Here is a 22,703-nt window from a genome sequence, read left to right on the forward strand (position 1 = left end):
GCTATCACTCAGTACATGTCTTCATAAAACAGATTGAGAATATATCAGTATAAGATAAAGTAAAACTTTTCTCTTCACAGTTATTGCAATACAAACATACACACACTTTGGAATAGCTGTTGTCCATACAATCATTACACATTAATTTGATAAGCTTCAATGTAGCTGAGAAAAGGCATAGGTACCTTTTAGGAACAACTATTATTAACATTAAAAGTTAAGATGTATGTAGACCTAAGAGAGTAACATTACAAGGAGAAACATTTAAGGGATCGCAATTAAGAGTTTGGCCAGCACTGAAAAATTGTCATAAGTTTGCCAGCCCAGGTACAAAATCTATTTATCCGAAATTTATTACAGTTAGGTCCCTGTCAAGTATCAGAGGGGTAGCCGTGTTAGTCTGGATCTGTAAAAGCAACAGAGAATCCTGTGGCACCTTATAGAGTAATAGATGTTTTGGAGCATGAGTTTTCATGGATGAATACCCACTTCGTCAGATGCATGCAGTGGAAATTTCCAGGGGCAGGTATATATATGCTAGCAAACAAGCTAGAGATAACGAGGTTAGTTCAATCAGGGAGGATGAGGGCCTGTTCTAGCAGCTGAGGTGTGAAAACGCAAGAGAGGAGAAGCTGTTTCTGTAGTTGGCATAGCCATTCATAGTATTTTTTTTCAAATCCTGAGCTATGGTGTCAAATTTGCAGATGAACTGAAGCTTCAGCAGTTTCTCTTGAAGTCTGGTCCTGAAGTTTTTTGCTGCAGATGGTCACATAAGGTCTGGCTATATGGGCCAGGCGAGTTAAGGTGCCGCCTCACAGTTTTGTGTATATTGCCATTCCAATAACTGAATTTGTGTCCATTGATCCTTTCTCCGTAGAGACGGTCCAGTTGGCCAATGTACATTAGCAGAACGGCCATTGCTGCATAATGATGGGGATAGTACATTGGTGGACGTGCAGGTGAATGAACCGGTGATGTGTGGGCTGCATACTGGTTAGGTCCTGTTGAGTGGTGTCACGTGTGTAGATACGTGGGCAGTTGCAATCGAGGTGTTGTTGCATGGATTGGTTCCTGAAGCTGGAGTTCCTAATGGTGTGGTGTGCAGTTGCTGGTGAGGAATAACGTTTCAGCTGGCACAGGTGTCGTGAGCGAGATTGCCTGCCACCCCAGGCCTGTGAAAGTGTGGGATCATTGTCAGGAAGGGTTGTAGATCCCTGATGATCGTTTGGAGGTTTTAGCTGGGGCTGTATGTGATGGCCAGTGAGTCCGTTGTTTCGTTCTTGGTTTGGTCTGTAGTAGGGGGCTCGGGTACACGTCTGCCTGTTGATCTGTTTCCTTATTTCCTCGGTGGGTATTGTAGTTTTGAGGAAAATGTGGAGAGATTTGAGGTGTGGTTCTCTGTCTGAGGGGTTAGAGCAGATGCGGTGTACCTCATGCTTGGCTGTAACCATGGATCGTTGATGTGCCCGGGAATGGAAGCTGAGGCATGAAGGTAGCATAGAGGTCAGGAGGTTTCGATATAGGGTGTGTTAATGTGACCGATCATTATATGCACCGTGGTGTCTAGAAAGTGACCTCCCGTGTAGATTGGTCAGGCTAGGTGATGGTGGGTGGAAGCTGTTGAAATCGTGGTGGAATTTTTCCAAGTCTCTTCCCATGGTGCCAGATGAATGAAGATGTGTCATATGTAGGTAGGTAGAGAAGGGCGTGAGCGGAACGAGAGCTGGAAAGCGTTATGTCCAGGGTCAGCCATAAAAATATTGGCATATGTGGCCCAATGCGAGTGCCTATAGCAGTGCCACTGATCTGGAGATATATATTGTCATACAATTTGACATAGTTGTGTGTGAGTATAAAGGCACAGAGCTCAGCAGCCAGTGTGAATGTGCATCATCAGGGATACTTGTATTCCACTAATGTGGGGATGTTTGTGTAGAGAGCCTCTACATCCATGGTGGCTAGGATGGTGTTTTCTGGGAGGTGACCAATGCATTGTAGTTTCCTCAGGAAATCAGTGGTGTCACGGAGATAGCTGGGAGTGCTGGTGGCATAGGGTCTGAGTAGAAAGTCCACATATCCAGACAGTCCTCCAGTGAGAGTGTATAGTGAGGTCCCTGCGTAAATCATGATTTCATGCAGGGCACAGAAATCATGAAGATACCCCAAAACCATGGACTATTTTCAATTTTTTTTAAAAAAGGAAAAATTTCTGTAATAAAGTATTTAATATAAAAAATGATCTTTAGCTTACAGTGCTGCACCCGCGTGCGGAAGAACAGTGTTATGCACATGCACAGCAGAAGTGCACGACAGAAATCTAAAAATGCAATCTAGGTGGGAAACATTGCTCACTGACAACAGCAGAATGATGCATCTAAAAAAGCTAAAATGGTGTCTGCAGATGATCACACAAAAGCAGTATTTATCAGGGTGTCTTACATAGTGATAGACCTTCTGCAATATTATTGTTCTCATTAAAAAAAAAAAAAAAAAAAAAAAAGAGTCTAATACGCATCTTGAATGACGTAGTCACCAAAAGAGAAAGTCAGGAATACAAAGCAATATGGGCAGCTGCTTTACTTGCTAAGAAACAAAACTTGTGACTTCCTTGTTTCAAAATTGCACCAAAAAACGTGAATCTAACTATAAATACTGATCCACTAGAGGTATATGTTTACGCAAATATGCCTCTTGAAAATCTGGACAACCCGAGGCCAAGGGAATTCTTTGGATGGAGTATAGCAAAAGGTGGAGAGATTTCTTCACATCTTAGCTGAATTGATGAATATTTACTTGAAGCTGATGAGTGTCACAAGAAGGACTATGGAACTCATGAAGAAGTCTCGTTGTCTGTATCACAGATGAATCAATTGGTGGCCAACATGAGTATGTGTCGCATAATATTTGTTTTGCAAGACCTAAATGGTGAAGACACACCTGACTCGGACCAGTACGCTGTCCTTGCTGATATAATTTATCTGCAATAGCTTGTGCAGTGGTATTATAGTTAAGTATTTGAATATCTTTGGAATGGATTTTGATTATATCAGTACATTTGTATCTGAAAACGTATCCTGCATGTAAAAAGCTTACAAGCAAGTGCTTCAGGGCTTACAGCCTAACTCAGGCCAGGTCTACACTCAAAATGTAAGACGCACCTGAGCAACATAGTTAAGCCGTCCTAACTCCTGGAGCAGACAGCACAGGGTTGATGGAAGAATTCTTCTGTCGACTTAGCTACCTACCTTGAGAAGGTGGATTAACTGATGGGAGAACTTCTTTCATCACTGTATTGAGTGTATACACAGCAGTGCAGCTGCAGAATTTCAAGTGTAGACAAGTGCACAGTTCATCTTACCTGCAATGCTCACACAGTAGACCTTTCTCAAGACATTAGAATGACCAATTTCCCACACGCTGACAAGCTAACAATAATAGTCAACATTGTCTGAGCAGAAAATTGCATTTTAAACAGTATCTGCAAAATGTAGTCCAAGTGTGGGTCCCAGTTTTCCTGTAAAACTGCCCCCTGAATCAGTTAAGACAAGATGGGAAGCTGGTATGTTGCTATTGAGTATCATGCAGTCTACTCCAGTTTTGTGGAGGAGGAAAGAAAGTTACACCAGACATGGAAGTGTTGAAGAGCTGAAACATCTGCTGGAAAAATCAGAAATTTTACAGATAAAACTTGACTTCATCACAAGACATGGCAAAGAGCTTGTTGATTTAAAATGCAATTTTTATCCTCAATGTTTAAAAATCTTTTTGACTATTGCTGCTAGCGTATCAGCGTGTGGGAAATTGGTCATCCCAATGTTATTAGCAAGGTATATTATGTGAGCATTGCAGGTAAGATTAACTTACTTGCAATGCTTGCCTACACCTGAAATGCTGCAGCTGCACTGCTGTAGCATGTTAGTATAGACACTCAATACAGCAATGGAAGAGGTTCTCCTGTGACTGCAGTTAATTCACCTCCCCAAGAGGAGGTAGCTAAGTCAACAGAAGAATTCTTCCATCGACTCGGTGACGTCTACATCAGGGGTTAGATTTGCTGTAATCCTGTGAAATCCGTGTTCATCAAATGAACAATAAAAGTTGACTTAATTAACACATATTGAGCACTTAAATGTGAGCAACACAGCAGTGACACATGGATTCAAAACCCATATATTGAAACTTTCAGATAAGCTTTCAAATTACTACAATATCAATGAAAGAAAACTGTTTCACCCAGAGGGCATACCAGTTCCTTAAAGGTGTACGGGTGTTTGATCTGATGCAAGTATGTACATTAAGGCTGGATGCTCTTCCACTGGATTCAATACCTGGCTTTAATAGGAGTTTGCAAAAATGAATTACAAGGCTACTGGTTTTATGCAAAGAAATGCAGCAGTACCCTTTCACTGACTGCTTTGTGGAGGGCTGCAGAACCATACTTCCCCAACATTGCAAAACTGGCCAAGTTATACTTTTCTGTTATCCCTGACACTATGGATGCTGAGTGAAGCAGCATATTGGCAGGTTCTTGTGCAGATAATTTATGAAAGAGGAACAAGTGAATTGACAAGTGATACTTAACTATAATTCAAAATAGAAATAAGTGAACATTTAATGGACTGCATATGTTTGTACTTGCTGCTTATTTTAATTATAAAATTGATTACCGGTAACTTTACTGGTTAAATTAATTCTGTCCTTGAAACTGATTACATTTAGTTGTAAAATTTATTCAGTGCATCCTCCTTGAAACTGATTAACTTTACTGGTTAAATTCATTCCACACAAGCAAATTCCATTAAATTCAATACTTTAACATTTATATTGTTGCAAATTTTCAAATAAATAAATAAAATCATGAATTAAACTGGGCCCTAATTATGACGGATGATAAAAAACAAGATTTTTTTATTCTCTTGTAAAAAGTCAAAGCAACAAAAAACTCTTGCCCTGGGCAAACAGTCAAGTAAAATTTTGTAAGACAGATAAGAAAAGATAAATAAATAATCCAGTTCTTCATACAATCTTCTAAATACACATGAAAGTGTAAATTGACAGTCATATTCCCCACTTCATTGTTTAAGCATTAACTGGTTCAAATATTTAGTAAAGCTCCTCTGGTAAGCTTGGCTACACACGCAACTTTATGGTATTTCTCAATCAGTATGTAATGCGATAACTTTTGTATGCCACACCAAATCATTTCCAAAATGTCAGGGAATGTTCTAGGCATCAGTGAGCAAAACCCTATCGATTCAAGAAAATCAGAAAACCAAAAGGGGGAAAAATGAGGGACACAGAGCCCCTTTCTTTTGTTTAGCAGAGCCACAGCTTCAAGCACCTCTGAAATTGTCTAGAGATTCAGAAAACAGTTGATGCACCTACTACTATCTTCCAGCACAATACCCCAAACTCAGCTCTGCCTGTCTTCCCAATAGAGGTGAACATATTTACACCTGAATGACTGGTCTCCTAGACAGAAAGATGACAAATAAGAATTGCGTGTTATAGATCTAGAGGACTAATGTTCCCAAAAACAGCTACATGCCACTTTAATGCAATTTTCTCCCAGGACAAAGAAGATAGCCCTTCTAAGTCTACTGTAGGTTTGGAAATAGTATGAATATCTATATATGGCACTACGTGTATAGTTTTGTTGAATGCTGTACAGACATACACAAGATGAGAAAATCTCTACTCCAGAGACCTGATAATGTAATAGGAGGAATGTGCAACATTCACTCATTGCACTGGACTTGGAAAGCAGTAAAAAGGGTCAAGGAGGCCCCGACAAATTCTGGAATCCTTGCCACAGGACTTGTGTCTAGTGGAGCTGACAGGACACTGAGCTTTGAGCAAGGACCAAAGAGTAGTACCATAGTACAGTATATTAGACTGCAATTCTTATAGAGAACTTTGGTTTATCATCACTCCTATATTGTACTTTATATTTTCTGAGACAAAAAAGTAAAACTACTAGTAAGCCTAAGCAAACCCCTATTTTAAACCAGCCTGAAAGCCAGATATAAGCTCACTTCAATGTTACAAAGGTTGAAGTCATAGGCCTGGTTTACACTACAGTTAGGTCAATATAAGGCAGCTTACACTGATCTTGTGTTTGTGTCTACTCTACACTTATATAGCCTTATGCCCATTGACGAAAGTGCCCTACTACACCAACATAGTAACTCTACCTCCACGAGAGGCATAGGGCTTATGTCAGTGTAGTTAGGGTGAGGCAGTGTCTGTGCAGATCAGGGGTGGGCAAACTTTTTGGGCCGAGGGCCACATCTGGGTGGGGAAATTGTATGCAGGGGCAGGGCACGGGGTTGGAGTATGGGAGTGAGTGCGGGGTATAGGAGGGGGTGCAGTGTGCAGGAAGGGGCTCAGGACAAGGGATTGGGGCAGAGAGGGGTATAGGGTGTATGAAGGGGCTCAGGGAAGGGGGTTGGGGTGTAGGAGAGGTACAGAGTGCAGGAAGGGCTCAGGGCAGGGGTGCGGACTGCAGGAAGAGGCTCAGGGCAGGGGTTGAGGTGCACGGGGGGGGCACGGTGCAGCAGGGAGCTCAGGACAGGGGGTTCAGGTGCAGGAAGAGGTGCGCCATGTACGATGGGGCTCAGGGCAGGGAGTTGGGGTGCAAGAGAGTTGCGAGGTGCAGGCGGGGGCTTAGGGCAGGGAGCTGGGGGGCAGGAAGAGTTTGGGCTCCGGCCCGGAGTCATTTACCTAAAGTGGCTCTGGAGTGGCAGCGGTGTGCACCAGGACCCCGGCCCTGCGCCGGTCCAGGAAGCGCTGCGGCCCCTGGGGGAGGAAGGGCGGAGGGCTCTGTGTGCATTGCCCTTGCCATGCCTCCAGGTACCTCCCACAAAGCTACCATTGGCCACGGTTCCCCATTCCCAGCCAACGGCAGCTGCGGGGGGAAGTGCCTGGAGGCAAGGGCAACGCATTCGGAGCCCTCTGCCCTGGGGCTGCTTCTGAGAGTGGCACCAGGCCCATGGCACCACGGGAGGGGGGGTAATCCCGCAGGCCATAGTTTGCCCACCCCTGGTGTAGATGCTGCATTAATTACATCAGCTGTTGGCTGTAATTCTTGTCAATTTCACAGCTCCCAGCTGGAACCATGAAATTGATAAGAAAGGCTGGTAGGCTCTTGCTGTGAACCCCATGCCCGGCTGACAGCTTGGGCCATCGCCCCGGGGCAGGCTGGGTGCTCCCCATTCTGAGCCTGGCTACCGCTCCTGGGGCTCCTGGCTGGGAGCCCAGCTCCGAGTGGGGAGTTCCACACCTAGAGCCAAGAGCTCAGGGGACAGCCAGGCTCTCAGTGGGGAGCGAGGAGCCTTGGGGGGCAGCTCCCGGCAGGGAGTGGGGCGTCCAAGAGACAGCGGGGAGCCAGAGTGCAGCCATGCACCTGGCAGGGAACTCTGTACGGAGCTGTGAGCCCAGGCTGGGCTCCCAGAGGGGGCTCTCAGTTTCCACACTGCCCCTCGAGTCAGTGGAAGCATTCCTAGTGAGGATGCACACCACCGACAAAGGAGCGTAGTGTGGCCATGAAAAACTGCACTAAACTACTGTGGTGGCTAACATCCAACATAGGTTGACTTAAGTTTACGGGTAAGTCTACAGTACAGACAGAACAAATCCACTGTTCTAGCTGGCTCCTATTGTAAAAGAAGAGAAGGTTACTCACCTCGTGGAGTAACTGACGTTCTTCGAGATGAGTGTCCCTGTGGGTGCTCCACTTTAGGTGTCGGTGCGCCCCTGCGACTTTGATCGGAGATTTTTACAGCAGTACTCCTACCGGCCACGCATGCTTAGAACCTGTCACTCACTCTGAGTATGTCACTAGAGAGCATGCACGGCCGGTACCCTCAGCTCCTTCTCTACAACGGAGGCTACCCCAACTCCGAAGTAGAGGGGAGGAGGGTGGGTAGTGGAGCACCCACAGGGACACTCATCTCGAAGAACGTCAGTTACTGCACAAGGTGAGTAACCTCCTCTTCTTCTTCAAGAGATGTCCCTGTGGGTGCTCCACTTCTGGTGACTTCAAAGCAGTGTATCTCAAGGAGGTAGGGACTTCGGGTCTGGCAGGAATGCCGTAGACAACACTGCCCTGCTTAATCTGCAGGAATGCCATAAACAATACTGCCCTCCTAATCGAGTGTAGAGAGGGCTTGAGTAAGGCATAGTGAGTAACGAATGTTATGGTGGGGACCAAGTGCGCCCTACAATGTCTGACAAGGGTCTCTGCGTAGGAAGGCTACAGAGTAGATATAGTCCAGTGGAATATGTCTGATCAATGCGAGTTGTAACTTACTAATCTATAACAGACGTATGCACTCAGAGATCCATAGCTCGAAAGCTTGAGCAGAGATAGCATGCCTTGAACGTCACGATAGAGACAAAGATCCAGAAGAGCTCGGAAGGTCGTGTTCTGTCCAATAAAAGGACAAGGCCTACGCACATCAGTGTTGTGCATCGTGGCCTCAAAGGAGTTGCGTCTGGTTTCAGAGAAAGTTGTTAATGTATTGGTTCATTGAGGTGAAAAGGAGGCATGAACTTTTGGAAGAGTTTTTTTTGGTTACCAGAAAAACTCTGTCTTGAAGAGGGCACATGGTCGGATCCGCTCCAGAGCTGCTATCGCCTGCCCGTTGGCGGAGGTAATGGCCACAAAAAGGCTATTTCATTGAGAGGTGCAAAAGGGGCAGGCTAAGCTCAAAGGTTGGTAGTTAAACAGGCAATACTAGTGAAGATCCCATGGAGGGTAGTGGACTTAATCTGATATGGGTTTGTGTGCCTTCAGGAACCTTTGTGATGGAATGAGCGGTGGCATAATGTCTGATAAGGACGAGAGAGCCGCGTGCAGGGGGCACGCTGCCGGCACGGCGCGTTCTGCAGTGCTGAGCAGCACGTTGCCCAGTGGCCGCTTGGTGAGCCCGAGGAGTGCGCTGCGCGCTGCGTCGTTTGCAGTGCTGAGGAGGAGCACGCTGCTGCACCGTGGCATTTGCGGTGCACAGGGGAGTGCACTGCGCAGTGCGGCCATTTGCGTGCAGGGACAGATCACAGACCTGCTGATGGGATTTTTTTTTGCGTTAGTTTTGTATGGTAGAAATGGGTCTCGCGCGATACTATTTATGTGTGGTTGTGGTGACTGCTGTTCTCGTGTTGCTTAAAGAGTTCCTGTTAGGCTGCTTGTGCTGTAGCGGTGTGCTGTCAGCTGATGGGTAGAGCACCGGCCGACCTTGCTGTCGTGGGTTTGCCTTGTTATCCGTCTCGAAAGCAGTCTGCTTAGTTCGTCGGCATGTGTGTTATCACGCCTGGGATGAAACCGACTGATATGGATGGTTGCAAGGCACCAATTCCAGAGTTTCATGGCTCTGAACAAGAGTGGAATGAGCCCTCCTTGTCTGTGACGTAGAACATGCAGGCAAGTTGTCTGTTTTTATGCGTACATGCTGATTCTTGATTAGTGGGAGGAAGCAACAGAAGCACTCCGGATAGCGTGAATTCTAGAACGTTATGTGGTAGGGAGTCTCGGAGTGGCAGCTAGCCCGTGTACTGTGTGGTGGAGATATGGGCCCCCAGCATGAGGATGCATCGGTTGTCATATCACAGTTTGGGTGCGAGGAGGGGATCAGAACGAGGTTGTCAGGACTGTCCACCATATACAGAGTCCTTGACCGCGTAAGGTATGGGTAATATTTGTTTATTGAATGCACGTTTGATTGTAAACCGTGCCAGCAGTTGGAAGCATCTCATGTGGAGAATGCATTTGGACCATGAAAGTCACGAGCCATGTCTCATAGTTGGAGGCAGTCTCGGCGGCGACCGAGGCTGCTGTGAAGCCTTGACAGCCAGCGTTGTATAGTATTGACATGGTCAGTGGAAGGATGCCGTCCAGTTCTGGAGTATGAGCTTGCTTCTATAAAGTCCAGGCGCTTGGGTAGGACTTAATGTGGATTTGTTCTCATTTATTTGCAGGCCAGGGATGAAAGCACTCGATGGTGATTTTATGAATGGAGGCCTGGCGTGTGTGGAGGCTTGAGAAGGACATCCAGGTAAGAAATATCTAACCCTTGTTTCCTGAGTAGAGTGACTACCCGTAGAAGTTTGGAGAAAACTTGGGGGCAGTGGAACAGGCAAATGGTAGAATCTTATTGGTAATGCGTCGAGCCAAAAGGTAAAACGGAGAAAACGGTGGATAGTGACGTGAAATAGGCGTCTTGTAGGTCGAGGCTGAAAACCATCGCCTGCTGCAGGCTGATATGTGTGAGTAACCATTTTTAACTTTCGTTTCTTGACGAAATTGTTGAGTTGCTGAGGATGAGGATCGGTCGCCATCCTCCATTTTTCTGTTGTTAGAAATAAGGGGACAGAAATCTTTCCCCTTGGCTTGGCACAAGTTCCGATAGCACCAGGCGAAGAAGATGTTTTCTTGCTGGAGTGTGGCTCGTGAAAAGTTCCTGAAGAGGGACGGGGAGGTGGGGGTGGGAGGTAAGGAGAGGGAAGGGATGGAATACCCGTTGTGATGACCTCTAGAACCCACTTGTCGCGTGGTAATATTCTGCCGTTGGTGTAAAAATGGCTGTAGACGATGTCCAAAGACAGTTGCGACAGTACATGCGCCGGAATAGGAGCGACGTTTTCGAGACCCTCGACCAAGGTTCAAATTTGTTTATTATTTTGAGGAAGTTGGGTATCCGAAGATTGGCAACGTGCTGTATCTGACCTGTGTTGGCTGTTGTGTGTTGATCCTGAGCTCCTGGGAATGCTGAGTATATAAGGGTAGCGGACGTGGTAAGGTTGATATCCGTACTGTGCCTTCTGTTTGTAGGGTCTGGATACCTAAGTGGACGACCTTGAGTCCTTAATGAGTGCAGCACTCATTGGTGGGAAGCAAGAGTTATCACCATCAAAGGGAATCTCTCATGGTGCTCTGAACTTCACGAGAAAGAGAGAAGAGGAAGCCAGAATCGGCGCACGACAGCCGCTGTAGCGGTGGATCTTGCTGCATAATTGGCTGAATCCAGAGCGCTTGAAGAGCCGCGCAGGATATGATTTGGCCTCAGAAACTAAAGCTGTAAACTGTTGTTTCTTGTTGTCTGGGATGTGTTCAATAAAGTGCATGATATATAGTTTTGTCGTACTTGCTAGAATTGCGGTATAATGGCAATTCGAAATTGCAACATTGAGAGCATATACCTACGACCAGCAGTCTAAGCGTTTGCCCTCTTGTTTGGTTGGGTGCTTGTTTATTTCACTGATTGGCTGCGTCCATACCAAAAAGATTGGCCAGATGTGAGAAAAGGATTCAGAGCCTTGAGGGAATGAAGTATTTCCGGTTCGCTGTTTGCAGGTAGGCTGGCTTGTGGCTGGAGTCTGCCAGATGGATTTAGGAGTCCCAGAAGGCTGAGTTAATTGGTAATGCAGTCTGGATGATGAAGATGGTTGCAGGAAGTGTTAGTCATGTTGTTGGTCAGTACTTCCTGCAAATTGATTGTAAGTCATTGGAAACCTTTTGAAGAGATCTTGGTGTTTTGAAAATCATTGATGGCAGTGGAGGGAAGGAAGTAACGCCTCTCAGGTATTGGATCAGTTGGTCGTCAGTAATACTGGGTCGAGCTGGGTTAATTGATCCTGAGGATGGAGTGCCGCCAAGTGCGTCATAGGATTTTGACGTTCAAGTCTAGTGTGAGTAGAGTAGCGGAATGCTGCCGAGGAAAGTGGCACGGAGCCAATACTGCCATGTGGTGGAAAGACATAGCAGGTGCATCCAGGGTGAACACACGAGGTGGGATCTTGAGGTTGGTGTGAACAGTTTTCCTTGTCCACGGGGACAGGACTGTGAGGTAGAATTCAGATTGCACTGACAGCAGTAGTTCGAACTCCTGCTCACTGGAGAAGGCTGCTCGACCCTGAGTCGTTGTATAGAGAACCATCCCAAAAAGGGCGATTGCAGCGTAGGTGACACTAGGAGGTCACTTGATGGGAATGTAAGGTGGGCAGTCGTAGGCGAACGCAGATAGAGATCCTGTGAGAAACCGCTGGACCGGAGTTTTTAGCTTGGCTCCATGCCAAGTAGCGGTAGTAATGCAGTGCCGCAGGCGGTGCCGTGCTATTAGTAGCGACTGCGGTGCCTCCTGCCTCTCGATGCTGAGTGTCGGTGCGCATTCATTCCGTGCCGATAGGTGCCACAATCGAGGCAGGCAACTGAAGCCGTCGCCTCGCACCAGAGCTCACGCTGCGCCGAAAGCACAGTGGTTCAGCGCGGTGCCGCATTCACTGGTGCGATAGTGCCATAATCGAGGCAGGTAACTGAAGCTGTGGCCTCAGCACTAGAGCTCGCGCTGCTGCCAAAAGCACAGCGGGCGTAGCGGGTACCGGAGAGCTCGGCTCGTCAAACACTCAGGGGGGAAACTGACAAGCTGTAAGGAAACTGACGAGCTGACAGGAGACGTTTACCAGTAAGTTTCTCTTGATGTGAGTGTTCTCTTTTAGCTGTCGTCTTAGTTTTTTGAAGGATTAGAGCTGGTCTGAGGCAGAGTCGCGCCAGGGTCTGAGGCAGACTGCAGGTTTTTGAGCAGAAGAAGTTTTAACTTTAACTCCCTGTTCTGCTCTAGAGCTTAACTTAGTGCAGTGAGGCATTTTGGGGAATATGAGTGTCCCCAAGCTTTTACACACTCTAGAGAGCCCATCAGAAAGAGGATAGAGTCCTTACAAGAGGAGCATGCTTAAAGCCTGTGCCAGGATATTGAAGCAGCTGACAGAAGGAGAATTTATTTTATTTTTTTAAACTAGTAGAAGAAAATAGGTACACTAACTAAGAGCTAAGCAACCGGAGAAAAACTGGCTAACGACAGTATTTAAGATGAGAGAAGAATATTAAGGAGTCTGTTGAGCTCCGTCTCAAGCCAGGGCGGTAGAGAGAACTGAGGTACCCGCCGCGCATGCTCTCTAGTGACATACTCAGAGTGAGTGACAGGTTCTAAGCATGTGTGGCCGGTAGGAGTACTGCTGTAAAAATCTCCGATCAAAGGCGCAGGGGCGCACCGACACCTAAAGTGGAGCACCCACAGGAACATCTCTCGAAGAAGAATTCAAGGTTCTCCTGAGAGAAATTTAAGATTATATTGCCAGCATACCACTAACTTTGGCTGTGTAATTACTCAGGACTAAGGGTTGTCTCCCTGATCCTTTTTTGCTAGATAACATTTTCTGTTGATGGTGAATTGTTAGGCTAAACCTTCCCAGATAATTCCTTATAGTGACACTATTCATGTCACAAGTTATGGGAAAAGAAGTGATACCATTTAACTCTCCAAATTAACAGTAGTTGTGAACCAAGAGCAGCAGCACTACACTTATTTTAGAAGGAATACAGTTTTACATATAGAAATAAATATATAAAAGTTAATACTTGCTTACCGACCATAATCTATAACAGAACTGTACAAGACAGCATGAGGAATCTCAATTTGTCACTCCATTCTGAAGTGTTTCTACACAGATTACCTCTAAACTCCAACAACTGTTCAGTGAGGCAGGCTTGTTGTATGTGATGGCCAGCACCTTGGGATAAATTCCTTGCTGGGGAGGCTCTGTGCTTTCTGGGACTCAATACCTTGTCTCCTAGAGGCTTACAGGGCAGTCCCTATTCTTCCCATACAGTCCCTTCCACTGTTATGAGACAGTTGGAGCACACCCCTCTGCTTGAGTCTAGATTCTAACTGAATGGTCAGCTCAGTGGGCTTATAAAAAGATACATTCAGACCATGCATTTCCAGCTTCTCAAATAACATTGCTATGTCACCACATTCCATTTTTCATAGCACGCAACTCCACGCCCCATCACATTAACTACTACTACTCCAGAATATTCAGTTATGTGAATCTCATATCATAAGAACATAAGGGAGGCCATACTGGATCAGAGCAAAGGTCCATCTAGCCAGTATCCCGTCTTCCAACAGTGGCCAATGCCAGGTGCCCCAAAGGGAGTGAACAGAAGAGGTAATCATCAAGTGATCCATCCCCTGTCGCTCATTCCCAGCTCCTGACAAACAGAGGATAGAGACACCATTCCTGCCTATCCTGGCTAATAGCCATTGATAGACCTTTCCTCCATGAATTTATCTAGTTCTTTTTTGAACTTTGCTATAGTCTTGGCAGGGTGGATAAAAATCAATGATTTTTTTTAACTGATTTAAAAAGGATTTTTTTTTTATTTACATCGTTTTTTTGATAACATGCTTTTTGAGGAAAAAACCTATCTAAAAGATAGTTTTAATTACGATACATTATATAGCTCAAAGATTTTTCATCATGGAATAGGGATTATAAATTCTAATTCTATAGTATGAGACAATATTTCATGTAATGTTTAAGAAAAGTTTTGTAAATGAGTGCGAATAGTTCATGGATTAGGGACCCAATCTTTCGGGGTTCCACAGGCTTCTTTATAGATTATTTAGGTTAATCTTTCTACCAACCCAATGAGACTCAGTGCTCAGTCTGGAAGATACCATCAGAGATGCTTAATTTTTCCATTCTCAAACTGTGCATTTGTGTCTCCAGAGGTAACATGCTTTTTATCATCAACTATGTTTTAAATAAATGAATAATATAGACTAGCTGAGAAATAATAGACCTCAACTCTATTGTCCCTCTGAAAATTTGTGTACACAGAGTCAATCCCTTACCTCTCTCTAAAAGTGCAAAGTTTCAAAAAAGTTCAATGAATAGAAGATTGTGGGGGGTGGAATAGATCTGGACAAGAAGCATGGAGATAAATGTGAGAAGCAAGGGACATACGCTTGTTTTGTTAAAATATATGTTTGCTGTTGAAGAAAAATATCCAGAATACTAAGTGTTGTTGCTTTAGTTAAATAAAACAATTTAAATATCTGTCTGATGATGTTCTCCTCCAAATACAGCATGGCAAAAAAATCCTCCAAATATTAATGATTAACGTGTTGAATTGGAGATAGTTCACCTCCCAATGACTTCATAAATATCTGCTTCAATCCCCTTTGGTAAATGAAATAACCAAACAATTACTCATTTTCTGATATAGCTGTAAAACTAATCTGAAAAGATTTCAAAATAAAATCACTTTAAAAATGTGTAGTGTGTACCTTCTAAAAAATGAAGCCTACATCTATCTCTGAGTTGTGAAGAATATGTATTAAGGTTACACCAACCAACAAGAATGCATTTTTATGTAGAAAACCATGATTAAATCGAGTCTTCCTGACTAGTGATTTGAATCAAACTGATTTAAATCAAATCCACCCTGAGTCTTGGCCTTCACAACATCCTCTGGCAAAGAGTTCCACAGGTTGGCTGTGCATTGTGTGAAAAAAATACTTCCTTTTGTTTGTTTTAAACCTGCTTCCTATTCATTTCATTTGGTGACCCCTAGTTTGTGTTTTATGAGGAGTAAATAACTTCCTTATTTACTTTTTCCACACCAGTCATGATTTTATAGACCTCTATGATAGCGCCAGCTTAGTCATCTCTTTTCCAAGCTGAAAAGTCCCAGACTTATTAATATCTCCTCATGCGGAAGCTGTTCCATACCTTTAATTATTTTTGTTACCCTTTTTTGAACCTTTTCCAATTCCAATATATCTTTTTTGAGATAAGGCAACCACACCTGCACGCAGTATTCAAGATGTGGGCATACCATGGATTTATATAGGAGGCAATATGATATTTTCTGTCTTATTATCTATCCCCTTCCTTATGATTCCCAACATTATGTTTGCTCTTTTGACTGCCTCTGTAAATTGAGTGGTTGTTTTCAGAGAACTATCCACAATGACTCCAAGATCTCATTCTTGAGTGGTAACAGCTAATTTAGACCCCATCATTTTATACGTATAGTTGGGATTTTGTTCTCAAATGTGCATTACTTTGCATTTATCAATACCGAATTTCATCTGCCATTATGTTGCCCAGTCACTCAGTTTTGTGAGATCCTTTTGTAGCTCTTCGCAGTCTGCCTGGGACTTAACTATCTTAAGTAGTTTTGTATCATCTGCAAATTTTGCCACCTCACTGTTTACTCCCTTTTCCAGATCATTTATGAATATGTTAAATAGGACTGGTCATAATACAGACCCCTGGACGACACTGCTATTTACCTCCCTCCATTCTGAAAACTATTTATTCCTACCCTTTGTTTCCTATATTTTAACCAGTTACAAATCCACGTGAGGATCTTCCCTCTTATCCCATGACAGCTTACTTTGGTTAAGAGCCTTTGGTGAGAGACCTTGTCAAAGGCTTTCTGAAAATCTAAGTACACGATATCCACTGAATCATCCTTGGCCACATGCCTGTTGACCTCCTCAATGAATTCTAGTAGATTGGTGAGGCATGATTTCTCTTCACAAAAACCAACTCAGATTAGGATCTGGCTTTTCATCTTGAGAGTAGATCCCTCAATAAAACATATCTGAGATGAATTTCAGCTACTGTGTATTGGGAAAGTAGACTGAACAGCCTATGTTAACACGTGTATAATTTAATTATTAATCCCCTATTCAAGATGACCATTTATCACACTTAAAATGATATATACTATCATACTGGGTTTGTAATGACAGTGTTTAGAACAGAGATCAAATCTCCTGTTCTCTCACACTCAAAGTAACAGCTGTACGCACAAATGCAAATCCTAAAATCAAAGGACCAGATTTTTAAATAGCGTGTGAAAATAAATATCCCTCCTTTGCTTCTACAGCAAGTACATTCTAAACCAAGTTAATTAAACTACTGAGGACAAGTCAATGTCTGAACTCAAAATTGTCATCATCTCTCCCCCTCACCATCAGTATAATGAACAGTGATCTAAAAGGATATAAATGAAAGATTCATAGTTTAAATGCAAAAAACCTCACAGTTCATAACACTTACCCTGTGCGCGACTGTCCAACTTTATCACAGATATCTAAAATGAGGCCCCAGTCCTCTGCAGTATTCATCTCACTGGTTGCTTTCTCTGGTTTAAAAAAAAAAAAAAAAGAGAGTAAATAGACCAGAATAAACTACTTGTTCATACAGATATATAGATATATATAGATATACACACAGACACACACACACACACACACGTATGTGAAAATTTAACAGACCTGCCAAGATTTAATGCTGTAAGATTTCTGTTAAATGCCAATGTTTTATGTCACCTTGCTTTTAATTAATTTATTGAAGTAGTTCTTACAAATTTGCATTTTACACACATGTATTTTTTACCGTTGCATAAAACATTAAAATATCCAAACATTCACTTGGTGCCCTAATATTTGAATTAATAAGCAAATGAGCATTTCACTTTTTCTGTTTGTATTTCAGAATTATTTTTATATTCCAAGAAATATATCAGCTTTCAAGAAAATTCTGTGCACGCTCAGTTATGGGTCTGCAAATGAATTCCAAAGGCTACCACTTCCCAGGACATTAGTATACTGTTTTGCCACATCAATACACCCTTGTGCCTCAGCAATTCCACCCACAACATATTCAGTAAGACAAAGTTAGACAAAGAGCTGTCAGGAATGGTCTAGATCAGTGGTTCTCAAAGCTGATCCACTGCTTGCTCAGGGAAAGCCCCTGGTGGGCCAAGCCAGTTTGTTTCCCTGTTGTGTCCACAGGTTCGGCCAACCATGGGTCCCACTGGCCGCGGTCCGCCACTCCAGGCCATTGGGGGCTGTGGGAAGTGGCGCAGGCCAAGGGATGTGCTGGCTGCCCTTCCCCGAGCCCTCATTGGCCTGGAGCGGTGAACCACGGCCAGTGGAACCCACAATCAGCCAAACCTGCAGACACAACAGGGAAACAAACCGGTCCAGCCTGCTAGGGGCTTTCCCTGAACAAGCAGCGGACCAACTTTGAGAACCACTGGTCTAGATAATACTTAGTCTGACAGGAGTATTGGTTGATCACAGGATGACTATGAGCCGCCAATATAATATGGCCGTTAAAAGAGCTAATGTGGTTTTAGGATGCATCAGGCGAGGTATTTCCAGCAAAGATAAGGAGGTGTTAGTACCTTTATACAAGGCACTGGTGAAACCTCATCTGGAATACTGTGTGCAGTTCTGGTCTCCCATGTTTAAGAAGGATGAATTCAAACTGGAAACAGGTACAGAGAAGGGCTACTAGGATGATCCGAGGAATTGGAAAACCTATCTTTGAAAGGAGACTCAAGAGCTTGGCTTGTTAGCCTACCAAAAAGAAGACTGAGGGAGATATGATTGCCCTCTTAAATATCAGAGGTATAAATACTAGAGAGGAGAGGAAATATTTTAAACTTAGTATCAATGTGGACACGTCTAGTATAATCCCAAATTTGACCCTTAGCGTCAAAATTATGGGTACCAGCATGAAATCCTCTAAGCTTAATTATCAACTTGAACTGATAGGCTGCACCAATCAGGATTCTGGAGTACCTGATAAACTCTGGTCTCCCCAAACCTTCCCTGGGGACCCCAAGACCCAAATCCTTGAGTCTCACACAAAGGGAAATAAACCATTCCCTCCCCTCTCTTTACCTCCCTCCCAGATCTTCCTGCCTGGGTACACCAGGAGATTACCGTGCTCAACTCCTGAAACACAACACAGAGAGATCAGGTTTCTCTCTCCCCTTCTCCCCTCACCCAGAGGCAATATAGATCAAGCTCATGATCTAACCAAGAGGAATTCACCTTTCCCTCCACCAAGTCCTTGGGGAATACAGACTCAATACCTTTAGCATTAACAAGGAGTAAAAAATCAAAATAGGTCTTTAAAAAGGAAGTTTTAAAAAGACAAAAAGTAAAAATAATCTCTGTAAATTAAGATGATAATATTACAGGTCTTTCAGCTTATAGAAATGTGATAACAGCCTTATCCGAAAAAATACAATTTAAAATATTTCCAGACAACTACACATTTGCAAACACAGAAAACAATGTAAAAGCTATATTGTCTTCTACCTTTGTAACTTACAAAATTGGAAACAGAGATTAGAGAGCCTGGAGATTCGTTGGTCACTCTCACAGCCCAGAGAGAGAACAGACCAAGAACAAAGGACCCACACCCAAACTTCCTCCACCTAGATCTGAAAGTATCTTGTTTCCCTGATTGGTCCTCTCGGTCAGGTGTTGTTTGTTAATCCTTTCCAGGTGAAAGAGACTTAACCCTTAGTTATCTGTTTTATGACAGGACACAAGAACAAATGGAATAAATGACACTAGGAAGTTTAGACTTGAAATTAGATGAAGGTTTCTAACCATCAGAGGAGTGAAATTCTGGAACTGCCTTCCAAAGGGATAATGGGGGCAAAAGACATATCTGTTTAAGATAAAGCTGATAAGTTATGGAGGGATGTATGATGGGTAAGCCTAATTTTGGCAATTAATTCGGAACTGATCTTTGATTATCAGCAGGTAAGCATGCCCAGTGGTCTGTGATGGGATGTTAGATGGCGGTGGGATCTGAGTTACTACGGAGAACTCTTTCCTGGGTGTTGGCTGGTGAGTCTTGCCCACATGTTCAGGTTTAACTGATTGCCATATTGGAGTCAGAAGGAATTTTCCTCCAGGGCAGATTGGCAGAGGCCTAGAGGTTTTTGCTTCCTCTGCAGCATGGGGCACAGGTCACTTGCTGGAGGACTCTCTACCTTGAGGTCTTCAAATCACAATTGAGGACTTCAGTAACTCAGACATAGTTAGGGGTTTCTTACAGGAGTGGGCGGGTGAGATTCTGTGGCCTGTATTGTGCAGGAGGTCCGACTAGATGATCTAATATGGTCCCTTCTGACCTTAAAGTCTATGAGTCTATGAATTTATGAGTGCAAGGGACTGGACTAGATGACCTCTCAAGGTCCCTTCCAGTCCTATGATTCTAATATGCTGCTGTCTTGCCGTGCCTGATGCTTGTTTGCAAATAATAGTTTTGAGCAGTTTCACAACCTGTAGGTTGACACCCCCAACTATTAGACTTACAATGGAACCTCAACGGGTTCAAGGATGGTTAAAAAGAGAAAAGTCACTCCAACTTTTAGCTCCCCAACTCAGCTCTGTCTTGCTGATTCTTTAGTGGCCTCTTTCCACCAAGAAGTCTTGCTAATCCCATGATAGCCAGGTAGAGCCAAAGAGCTCAGCCTTCTCTTTCCTCCAATTTATGCCATCTCTCTTGATTTGGCACCACCAACAAACTATCCCCTGCTGCAGAGAGAACAACAAAGAGCGAGCAATCAGGAAGCAGATTCAGCTGCTAGACAACAGGGGCAACAAATCAACATCTCCCCCAAAGCTGGTCATGTTCTAGGATGGGCGGCAGGTGAATAAAACACCATAAAAGGGAAAAAACATGGAAACTGAGTTTCCCCTCTAATTCTGAATGAGGAAATCCATTCGAATCCTGAGGGAGTTTATGCTTGTCTAGCGCTACACATTAAATGATTTTAGCAGCATTAACGATTTAACGCCTTGTACCCATCCACACTACGAGGGCCTTTACATCGATATAAAGGGCTCTTTAAATCAGTTTCTGTACTCCTCCCTGAACGAGAGGAGTAGCGCTAAAATCCCAGTATTACCATATGGGATTAGGGTTAGTGTGGCCGCAAATCGATGGTATTGGCCTCCGGGCGGATCTCACAGTGCACTACTGTGACCACTCTGGACAGCAATCTTGCAACTCCGGATGCAGTGGCCAGGTAAACAGAAAGCCCTGCGAAATTTTGATTTTCATTTCCTGTTGCCCAGCATGGAGCTCTGATCAGCACGGGTGCAATGCAGTCCCAAATCCAAAAAGAGCTCCACCATGGACCCGTACGGGAGATACCGGATCTGATCGCTGTATGGGGAAAAAACTGTTCTATCAAGCTCGTTACGAACATGAAATGCCAAAGATTTGAAAAAAAAAATCTCCAGGCTACACAGTGCTGCTCGACAAGCGTAACGGGAAGCCAGAGACTCAAATGGATGTTCATGGAGGGGAGCGGGGGGTACTGAGGACTCCAGCTATCCCACAGTCCACAGCAGTCTCCGAAAAGTATGCATTCTTGACTGAGCTCCAATGCCAGTAGGGTCAAACACTTTGTCTGGCGTGCTTCAGGGATAGCGTCGTCAATTTACTCCCCTGCCCCACATGAAAGAAAGGGAAAGAAATTGTTTCTTGCACTTCTTTCAATAGTCACCTATGTCACTGAATGCTGCTGGTAGACGCGTGCTGCAGCAGTGAGCGCTGGTATCCACTTCTCTCCCCTGCCGCGTGGCAGACGGCTGCGTGAGGACTGGTAACCATCTTGTTATTCAACTGTCGATGTGAGTGCTCTGTGGCTTCAGGTGAGGCTGGCTGGAGGCGCCTCTGGGTAAAAATAGGAATACTTTCCGTCATATCACCAGTAGATGTACAGAACGGCTGGTAACCTCTTTCATCATAGCAACTGGGGGCCTGAGCTTCCATCAGCCCCCCCTTCCTGTGTTAAAGAAAAGATTCTGTCCTGCCTGGAACTGTCAAGCACCGGGAGGCTGCCTCCCCCTATTTTATGTCACTAAAAAACTCAGTGTTTTCTTATTCTGCATTCTTTATACTTCATGACACAAATGGGGGGGACACTGCCGATGGTAGCAGGAAGGTTGGAGGAGGGAGACAATGGGTGGGGTTGTTGCAGGGCACCCCCCGATGAAGGCATGTGCTCATCAATTTCTGCAGGATCTGACACGGAGCAGCTATGCTCTCTGATACCACTGGTGTCTCTAGTACACTTGACCCATATTCTGGCAGGACTGACTATTTTTAGAAACCATTAAAGAGGAATTGACTTGGGAAGTCATCCCAGTTTTGCTTTTGGCACCCGGCGATCTCAGGGGGGGGGCCAGGGGCAACCGCATGATAGCGCAACGTTACAGAAGGTACAGAAACCGTCATCTCATTGCCAATTACCCGGCAAGCAACAGGTACGACGCACTGATAACCGTCTCTGGCTATCGGAGTGCAAAAGCAATGATGCTGCTGTGTGCGCGGAGTTATCGCCTCTGTCCGCCGCCGCATCAGTACAATACGGTGACCGTAAAAAACAAAAAAAAAAAAAAAAAAAAAAAAGCTGAACGGGCTCCATGGTTGCCGTGCTATGGCGTCTACCAGGGAAATCCAGGGAAAAAGGGAGTGAAATGATTGTCTGCCGTTGCTTTCCCAGAGGAAGGAATGACTGATGACATTTACCAAGAACCACCCTCGACAATGATTTTTGCCCTATCAGCCACTGGGGCTCTCAGCCCTGAATTCTTAGGGGTGGAGGAGACTGCGGGAACTATGGGATAGCTACAGAACAGCTACCCACAGTGCAACGCTCCGGAAATCGACACTAGTCTCAGCCCATGGGCGCACACCGCCGAATTAATGTGCTCAGTGTGGCCGCGTGCACTCGACTTTATACAATCTGTTTTATAAAACCGGTTTATGTAAAATCGGAATAATCCATAGTGTAGACGTACCCTATGTCACCACTGGGTGGCACTAAAAAAACCTAGCTTGCTGTCAGGGAAGGCACAGTTTCCACGATTCTGTGAACAGAAGAGTAGACCAGGAGGGGGTTTCTTGGCTCCCCCGTTCCTGGCCCTGCCTCATCCAACTTTATTTCTGGGCTTTTAATTTAATAGCTGCCTCAACAAATAATCCCAGGCCTCAGGGTAGCTTTCTAGATAATTTTCTGAAGG

At 44.5% G+C, this 22,703-nt stretch overlaps 1 protein-coding gene across 1 annotated transcript in view; it reads right to left on the minus strand.

Annotated features, from left to right (window-relative positions):
• STAM (signal transducing adaptor molecule) overlaps positions 1–22,703 on the minus strand; it is an 84,592-nt gene that overhangs the window by 35,716 nt on the left and 26,173 nt on the right. The window contains exon 2 of the mRNA XM_032782891.2: positions 16,915–16,999. Within this exon, the coding sequence (XP_032638782.1) occupies positions 16,915–16,999 (85 nt within the window). The remainder of the gene's footprint in view (positions 1–16,914; positions 17,000–22,703) is intronic.

This window comes from Chelonoidis abingdonii, chromosome 2 (genome assembly GCF_003597395.2).
Source record: "Chelonoidis abingdonii isolate Lonesome George chromosome 2, CheloAbing_2.0, whole genome shotgun sequence".
In the NCBI taxonomy this organism is placed as follows: Eukaryota; Metazoa; Chordata; order Testudines; family Testudinidae; genus Chelonoidis; species Chelonoidis abingdonii.